At 36.4% G+C, this 9281-nt stretch overlaps 2 protein-coding genes across 2 annotated transcripts in view; one reads left to right on the top strand and one right to left on the bottom strand.

The window, feature by feature from the left end:
• rcan3 (regulator of calcineurin 3) overlaps nt 1–9281 on the bottom strand; it is a 38091-nt gene that overhangs the window by 20668 nt on the left and 8142 nt on the right. The window lies entirely within an intron of this gene.
• Nucleotides 2764–6414, top strand: LOC107582666 (G2/M phase-specific E3 ubiquitin-protein ligase). The gene is made up of 13 exons (XM_016268581.1): nt 2764–2887; nt 3117–3238; nt 3521–3830; nt 3942–4027; nt 4115–4170; nt 4246–4279; nt 4425–4486; nt 4621–4710; nt 4816–5126; nt 5219–5397; nt 5537–5709; nt 5794–6008; nt 6080–6414. Exons 1-13 carry the CDS (start codon nt 2764–2766, stop codon nt 6313–6315), a joined length of 1998 nt encoding a protein of 665 aa, XP_016124067.1. The 3' UTR covers nt 6316–6414.

Here is a 9281-nt window from a genome sequence, read left to right as displayed (position 1 = left end):
AAATAATGATCTTTAAAATAGCATCATATGACCCCTTTAAGGAAGTCAAAACAAAAGGTTTAAGGTCTAAAATTTAAATCAGTTAATTCTAAGTATTATGTCATAATATATCTAATAAGTGTTTTAAAGTTAAAGTTACCATATGCTCGTGATGTGAACAAAAGTCGCATCCTTTCAGAGTAGGCATACTCGATAATTATGCAAGGAAAATGCATCGAAACTTAAGTAGTGTCATAACTGAGCAATTTATATTTTATACTTTTTTAATTGGAGGCTATAAAAATGCGCACCTTCTATATAGTGTTTGCCTCCCTATTTCGTTTTTGTGAAAAAGCTATTTGTGATTGTGAATTAAACATTAAAAACAGAATTTAGTAATTTTGTATTTTGTCATTATTTCAGTTAATGAAATATAAGTTTTTCTTTTACAGTAAGCTGTTTCCAGTGGAAAACATGCAATGCAACACATTGCACTGTGCTGTGTTTTAAAGGAAATATCCATAAACCTAAAGTCCTGGCACAAAATTACCAGTAAAGGATTCCCTTTTTCATTTACTTTTTCTTACAGTGTCCCTTTAAATTAGTGCACCATAAATTGAATTCAGACACAAAACACTAATTCAACCATTGTTATTATTCATTCACGCCAATGAAAATAAAGCACTCCCACACTTGTATTTCAAACAAAACATGATGAAACTCTCTTAAGCACAGTGAAGAAAGATTCTAGATGCCAATCTGTGCAAGAGACTATGCTTAGCAGGGTCATTCTCAAAACACACAGACACACACAGCATTGCAGAGACACTGCACCATCATGACTTACAAATGTACATGTGTAAAGACTGCCAGTCTACCTCGCTCATGTGTTGCCGTACCAGCCCCTGGCACCACTGCAGCTATCACAAACTAGGGCAAGCTATTTATATCACCAAGAGAAGAATGATAGAGAGAGATTCAGAGAGAGATGAGAGAGAGCGAGAGAGAGTTCAGGTGCAGGAGAGTGCAGGCACTAGAGGAGTAGAAGGTGATGCAGCAGATATGGGATGCAGAAGAGATGGATTTAAAAGAAAGCCGCAAGTCAGGAAACGTGACAGACAGGCTGAAATAGAGTGAACAAAGATAACTGAAAAGAAAAATAATACAAAAAAACGGCATGTAGAAAATAAAGGTAAAAAGGAAAAAAGGATACAAGACAGATCAGTTTACAGCAGGGCTGTCCAAACTCGGTCCTGGATGGCCGGGGTCCTGCAGAGTTTAGCTCCAACCCTAATTAAACACACCTGAACCAGCGAATCAAGCTCTTACTAAGCATAGAAACTTCCAGTCAGGTGTGTTGAGGCAAGTTGGAGCTAAACTCTGCAGGACACCGGCCCTCCAGGACCGAGTTTGGACAGCCCTGGTTTACAGTATTTCCAATGCACTGCAGAGGTATGGTATTGTGTGTTTCTAGCAATCATTGGATTAGATCTATTGCAGTTTCTATGTTTTTCTCTCAGGAACTTGTTTATACACAACACCAAAATGTCCCCTATGTAAATGAGCCACATCCTGTCCTGAATAATAACAGCATTATATTTTCATTACCCTCTTCGCAAATTCTTTTTCATCCACAGGTCACAAGCAGGTCCATGGACTGCTCACCACAGCACTGAAATGAGCAATGCAGTATATCTATTTATGACCTTATTATGACGCATTATAAATAATGTGTGGATGTGTCATTTAAGGAGGTGGTTTTGCTTCAGGACCCAGATTTTACATTGGACATCAAGTGGTAACCCAACACAGCAGCAAAACCGTTTATTGTACAAAATTAACAAAAATAATGTTAAAATCAAAGTGAAGTGCTATGGCCCAACAATACGCAAAACTATTAACATGATAAAAAAAAAGGAATAAGACAACATGCAACATGGAACAAACACTGGGCCAAATGTTGTTTTAGTATTAGCTGTAACTTCGAGAAAGAATCCTGAAACAAATGTATTGTTGTTTCCACAAAAATATTAAGCAGCACAACTGTTTTCAACATTGATAATAATAAGAAATGTTTCCTGAGCAGCAAATCAGCATATTAGAATGATTTCTGAAGATTCATGTGACACCGATGACTGGAGTAATGACTGCTTAAAATTTAACTTTGCCATCACAAGAATAAATTAAACTTTAAAATATATTAAATGCAGCTCTGGTGAGCATAAGATAATCACAAACACCAGGGTGATTTTGTATGACTGCTGAATGTAAATGATCCTTTATGTATCATGCATTTATCTATCTAATCCATCATTCTCAACTACGGTGGCCCAGTAGTGCATAACACAACGAAATTAAAAAAGCAAACATAAGCTCACAACACAACGACATTAAAAAAGCAAACATAAGCTCAAAACACAACGACATTAAAAAAACAAACAAGCTCAAAACACAACGACATTAAAAAAACAAACAAGCTCAAAACACAACGACATTAAAAAAGCAAACATAAACTCAAAACACAACGACATTAAAAAAGCAAACATAAACTCAAAACACAACGACATTAAAAAAGCAAACATAAACTCAAAACACAACGACATTAAAAAAAGCATACATTAGCTTACAACACAACGGAAATGCTCCCGACCACTAGGGGGCAGTTGGTCTGCAGAAATGGGCAATTGTGCGCATGTCACGAGTATTCGCGGGCGCCACCGGGCAGTCTGAACCTGCTTTGATAGTTTTAACGCTGCTTGCTCCCTGGCGTTCTTTCAGTTCGCAATGTATTGTCCATTTTGTGGGGCTACGCTTGAAAGCTGCCCTTCTTTTTGCAGCACATGTGGAAAAAGCGTACAGTTTCTCAGAGACAAAGTTCCTGATGGAAATGAGCCCAGCACCAGTGCAGGTAAGTTACATAGCGAGGCTGTTAACTTTACTGTATTGATTTGTAAGGCCCTATGATTTCCGCGATGCTGAAAACGCGGATGGAATCACGGAATCTTTTTGAAAAAAATAAAGAAATTTGGGAAAAAATAAAACGGATTTCATAGTGCCTTAGATTTGGAACAGAATAGCTGCTTTGTAAACTGTGGAGTATAATGTGAGAGATTTCTATGACAATGTTTTTGAAGCAGGAAAAACAGAGAAAAGTTCAGTGGGTTGCTTCATGAAGTACAGGGCATTAAAGGAGAAGGAGAGGAAAACCTTCTTTACAAAGAAAAATCATGACTCTAAGAAGGATAAAAAAACACTGAAGGTATCTTTTATACGTCACAATAGGGATGAAGACTATTGTAACTTCCATTTCATAATTACTTCAAATTAAAGGATAGATAGTATTATCAGTACCCTTATCTTGAAAATCTGTTTCCTATGGAATTTAGAGCAGTGCTGAATTGAGGAATTGTAGATATTAACTAGTTTAAAAGTCATGATTATCTTTTAATCAATCAGTTTTTATAAATTAGTCACACACCCATATTAAAGCCTATTTTAATGTTCAGTTTGTGACATCTTTGTTTATTCTTTTCATGTGTAGATTTACATTGGAATTATGAAAAGACATGATGGTGTTCTAAAGCCCATGAGAGGGAGGAGCCTGCCTCTTGAAGTTCAAACAAACTGGTCATCTGAGCAAGTGTTAATAGCTGGTGAAAAGAAAGTAAAAGATTTTAATCAGGACATGGAAGAGGGTCCCTATGTTTTACTGTACCCAGATTGTTCAGAGGTTAAACATATTCCTGGAACAAACACCCCTTTTAAACTACAGCTGTACAAAGAGGCAATTGGGAAGACTTACCAAAGAATAACACTGTTCATATGCACAGTTCAAGACTTTTCAGCCACTGGTGAGCATATTTAATTTAATGTAAATCTTACATAGACATGTATAAAACACTATATACACATGGTTTTAAATGAAAGTGAAATTTCCTTATGTTCATAATTGTTGTTTGAAGACTGTAATGAGGATTCTTCTAGTGAAGACAGTGAAGTGCAAGTAAAATCTACCTCTCACAGTCCACTTGATGAAAATGACACTTTGGTGGGTGCATTTAATTGCATGTATCCAAAAATAAATATAACGTTAATTGTAACTAATTTTAACTCCTGCTATGTGTTCTCTATGCAGATATGGGATAGTCCAGATGAAGCAAGAACACCAAAGGCAGGAAGCACATTGGACAGGTATTACTTTAGCAGAGTTAGGACATTCTTTGGAGCTTGAGTTGTTCAAATTAATGTATAGTTGTTGTTTTTCAGACACCCTGATCACTCTCTGCCTTTTTTGGAACAAGTAAGTTCATCATTTATGTTCATACCTTGTATGTTACAACAAATAAAATTATTATGTTTTATGGGGTTTGTTTAATATCAGTTATAGTATTTTTTTAAACAAAAATAATACATTTTAATATTTGTTATATTTCTGACAAATGTAGGAAGCAGGAAAAATCAGAACAAACATCCATGAACATGTACGTGACCAACAAAAGTGCTACACGTAAGCTTGAGTTACCTCAAAAGATAAATTGCTAAAGTATTAAATTAATTGCTTTAAATTACTTTTAATGGTCTACAATTACTTTTGTATGTAAATGGATGTAAATTACTGTTATTTTTTTTTTCTCTTTACAGCAATTACACACATCTGTATGCACCAATAGTAATCGAAAGTGATTCAGAAGAGTCAGACCACAGCACACAATGTGTTGAAGAGGAATGGTTGTAATTTATTAATTACTCTCAATGTCATGTTTCTAAATTTATTCACTCTATTTTTTTTATTGCATCATGATGTATTTGCTTAATCAAAACCTCTATGTTTTACAGCTCAGATGCATTCACTGCTGCAGACATTGTGTCAGATCTCTCACAGAAGATCATAAGGACATCTTGCAGCAGATTCAACATAAATCGAGCTAATGTTTGGGATGGAGCAGTTCGCGGTTTTAAACGTGCATCATATGATCCATTGCATGACATGCTTGTCAAATTCACAGATGATGAAGGCACAACTGAAGATGCAGTGGACACAGGTGGTCCGAAACGTGAGTTTCTATCCCTCCTAATGGACTGTTTAAGAGCACGGAGAATCTTTGATGGTCCAGAAAATAGGAGATTTCTCACCTTTAATAATGGAGGTAAATTATTTACTTAATTGTAGCTTTTAGCTGCACTATTCATTACTGTCTTCTTTTTTACTAAGTGTAGTAAAACGATCCTTTCCCTACAGCTGTCAGGGAAGATGAATACTTCCTTGCTGGGCGGATGATCGCAGTTTCTATTGTTCACGGTGGTCCAGGTCCTCGCTTTCTCTCAGATATGCTGTACAATCACCTCACTGGTAGTGCTGACATTAATGGAACAGTTGAGGATGTAACAGATAAGACCATGAAAGCAGCTTTAATTGAGGTGCATTCCATTTTCTTTTAAGCTTATTTTAAGTTACATTTTTGTTCCTATAAAGGTTTAAGGATTAACAGTTACAGACCTGTTTATATTGGCTTCATGAAAAATATATTATAATTTAATCGCTACCTATTTACGCCAGATATCCAGTGCAGCATCACTGCATGAATTACACATGCTTATTGACAAGTATGAAAGCTTGCTGCAGACTGCTGGATGTTTTGATTACCCACAAAGTGTAGAGGGCAAAGACAACATTGTGAAGGATTTCATACAGTGGTACATAATATACAGAAACCAGTACTCGGTACAAAGGTAAGTCTTGTTCCTAATTTGAAAGAATATGATAATTATCAGTGTTATCATTATCATCACTTTGTGATGATGTTTGGCTTACAGATTTAGGGATGGGCTTTCCACCCTGGATGTCATCCATGCCCTGGAACAACATCCTAGTGTATTCAGACCCTATATGTGCTACAGTGTTGACAGACTAACACCTGAATCTCTGGAGGGTGTCTTCAAGGCTCTGCTCAGCGAAGCTGGTAGCACCAGACGACAAGAAGAAACAAGAATTCTGGGATACTGGAGAGATTATCTGCTTGACACTGGAGGTAAAGGATTGAACGTTACATTTTATTGTTGTTTATTACATATTTCATGATATTCCATTGTTGTTTTTCAGAACAAGAATCAGGAGTCTCCCTCCAGGACATCCTAATGTTTGCTACGGGATTGGATTCACTGCCTCCTTCAACAATTGTGCCTCAGCCCCGACTGAGTTTTGAGAGGACTTCTAAATTCCCTATTGCAAGCACCTGTGCCAACACAATACAACTGCCAATGTCCAAAAGTTATGAAGAGTTCAAAAATGCAATGGATTTTGGTATTCAAAACTCACCTGGTTTTGGATTGCACTGAGTAGAACAATGTGAAATGTTAAAGAGATAGCTCACCCACAAATGTAAATTGTCACAATTTATTCACCCTCATGTTGTTCCAAACCCGTATGAGTTTCTCTCTTTCTTTTGTTGAACACAAGGTGATATTTTGAATAATGTTGGTAACCAGACACTTGACAGTATTAATTGACTTCCATAGTAGAAAAAAAAATTACTGTGGAAGTCAGTGAGAACTGTCAAGTGTCTGGTTACCAACATTCTTCAAAATATCACCTTCTATTTTCAACAAAAGAGAAAAACACTTTTGGGTGAGAAATGCCTTTTCTTTCTTTTATTTGTTTAAATGTGGGCCATGTTCTTTAAAGTTATGTAGTTCTCCACACCAGCCTCCCAGGTGTAAGATGTAGTCAGATTGCTTTGAGCATGTAGTTCTTCAAAGTGTGCCTGCAACTGTCCATCTCCACATGTGCTACGAGTAAGTTCAATGAAAAACTCGTTCAAGTTTTCTTGTGAGATGCAAAATCCACATTCTCTTCCATTAAACCTTTGAATAAAAGAGCCATTATATTAAGTACAGTATTAAACGCAATAAAGGTTTATTGGTAATTAATTCTGTAATTATTCATTCATTCTGTTGCCTCGCCCCAAAATATAACTGCTAAACCTCATGTCAATCCAAAGTTGAATGACTTTCTTCTGTGGAGTAGAATTTTAGCCTCAATCTCCTTTTTTCAATTAAATTTTACAGCAGAACAGGGAATGAAAGTTAATGTTATGCGAGACATTTTATGTATCTCCATTTTGTGCTCTATAGAAGAAAGTAAATCTCATGGCTTTGGAACAGCATAAGGGTGGATGCATGATAGCAGAGTTTGACATTTTGTGTTAACTAATATCGTAACAATTTCATTACAAAAATTAAAAACAGTTAAATACAGTCACATACCAACCTGTGTGGAAGAGCATACATTGCATCTGGTTTACCAGAAGGACAGCGAGACTGTTTAACTGCCCTAATGGTGTGAGTGTTCCATATTTCTTTGCATTCGTCAAGGTCCTTCTGCAGTACACTTAAAAACACAAAACGCATTAAGCATATCTGCTCATGACTGCCATTAAAGAGCTGTCTCTCTTTCAAGTCATTTAGAAGATCCATCCAAAACTGAGACCTGTGTAAATAGACCAACAATAACATCAGCATCCCTTTTAGACATTGAATAGGCTATTATCTTATAACATGCTTTAACTTAACATTTCCAACTGTAAAATTCAGCAAGACATGTTAAATACAACCCCAAAATATCATGAATGTGTGGACTATACCTTTGTTTTCTGAAGTATGACCACCAGCTTTCAATTCTTTGGTTTGTGATTGAGGAGCCATACATATGGCTTGAAGCCCCTGCCAGGTCATCTGTGTGGGTTGATCTCAGGGGAACAGTGGATTGCAGCCATTGTTCCATTTTCAGTGCCACAGTCAGTGCGAAGAAGCGTTGGTATGACTCCAAATTCACTGGCACACTGTAAGTAATGATGAGCTATAATGTCTGGGTCGTTATTGCTCGCTCCACAAACTAACCACATCACTTTGCGTGAGTAACCATCGATGCAGCCACTTATAGCCAAACCATATGGTTTTAATTTGTCATAGCCATCAACGTGCCAGACATGATTTGGCCCTAAAGAATGGTAAACCCTTCTCACAAATCTTCTTCTTGAGCGTTGTTCAATGCCTACTGGATCAAGGTCTGCCATCATAAGCACTCCTCACTGTAAGATTGTGTTTTTGGCGTAGGGTTTGGCACATTGTGCGGTAGCCATAATGCTGTCCAGAGCCACTCAACTCATCAATAATAGCAGTCCGAACAATTTCCAAAGGCGAGTAGTTTTTTCGTTTGTACAAGGACAGGTTGTTCAATTTTTTTTTCAGGGTACGAAGGCTCATTTTAATGTTGTGCTTCAATGCCAAGAAGTCCAGAATGACACTGTAACTGTGTCCATCTCTGAAGTACTTTTGAAGAAGATCATCCTCAGAAACTTGGACAGATGACTCTAACCATCAAGAAAGAATAAAATATAGAATTAAGGTGTTTTAAATGATTATACAAAGAGAGACATAAATAATACTTAATTAAATTGGACACAATGCTAACTTTAAATACATAAAATGTTACTATTTAAATCACAACTTTAATTGTTAGAAAAACCTGCCTAACATTTAGTGAATAAACGGCATGCTCCAATAAGAATAACTTTAGACTTTAGGTTCTTCCTATAATAATATTGTCATTATATCATTTTTATTTGAGGCCAGTTTTCAACACATGTATATTACATGACGGTAAACATAATGCAAACTTACCACGTTGAACTTCAGCTAAAAACTGGACATTTTGACCACACGAGCCACAAAATGCTACACTAGTCCCCAGATCGTGTCCACAAAATGGACAAAACATGCCAGCCTAAGAAAACAACGGTTGAAATGATATTTCAGTGGACGTTCATAAAACAAGTGCAGAGCTAAACTGTCCAAATCGAAAATAATATTGATTTATTTTCTGCTCTATTCATTAATCGATACATTAAGATAAACAGGATAAAAACATTCAGTAAAAACACATTGTTCATATAAAAATCGATTACACATATTAAGATCAATCACTTACGTTGAGAATTTTCTATTTTCGAGGAAGTATCGGGGTTTCACTGCCAACACTGCCCCCTAGTGATCGGGAGCATTTCCGTTGTGTTGCGGCTTAATGTCGTTGTGTTTTGAGTTTATGTTTGCTTTTTTAATGTCGTTGTGTTTTGAGTTTATGTTTGCTTTTTTAATGTCGTTGTGTTGTGAGCTTATGTTTGCTTTTTTAATTTCGTTGTGTTGTGAGCTTATGTTTGCTTTTTTAATTTCGTTGTGTTATGCACTACTGGGCCACCGTACTCAACAACCTGATCTCTTGGGTGAGTTTATAAAGGGACTATTTA

The sequence above is a fragment of the Sinocyclocheilus grahami genome, unplaced genomic scaffold (assembly GCF_001515645.1).
Source record: "Sinocyclocheilus grahami isolate Dianchi unplaced genomic scaffold, SAMN03320097.WGS_v1.1 scaffold4.1, whole genome shotgun sequence".
Lineage (NCBI taxonomy): Eukaryota > Metazoa > Chordata > Actinopteri > Cypriniformes > Cyprinidae > Sinocyclocheilus > Sinocyclocheilus grahami.
The sequence above is the reverse complement of the archived record's forward strand: the minus strand, read 5'-3'. Positions and strand labels throughout refer to the sequence as shown.

Coding starts and splice junctions, on each gene's coding strand:
- LOC107582666 (XM_016268581.1), top strand. CDS start 2,764: ATGTATTGTCCATTTTGTGGGGCTACGCTTGAAAGCTGCCCTTCTTTT. Junction 3,831..3,941: donor TCAAGACTTTTCAGCCACTG/GTGAGCATATTT, acceptor TGTTGTTTGAAG/ACTGTAATGAGGATTCTTCT. Junction 5,398..5,536: donor TGAAAGCAGCTTTAATTGAG/GTGCATTCCATT, acceptor TATTTACGCCAG/ATATCCAGTGCAGCATCACT.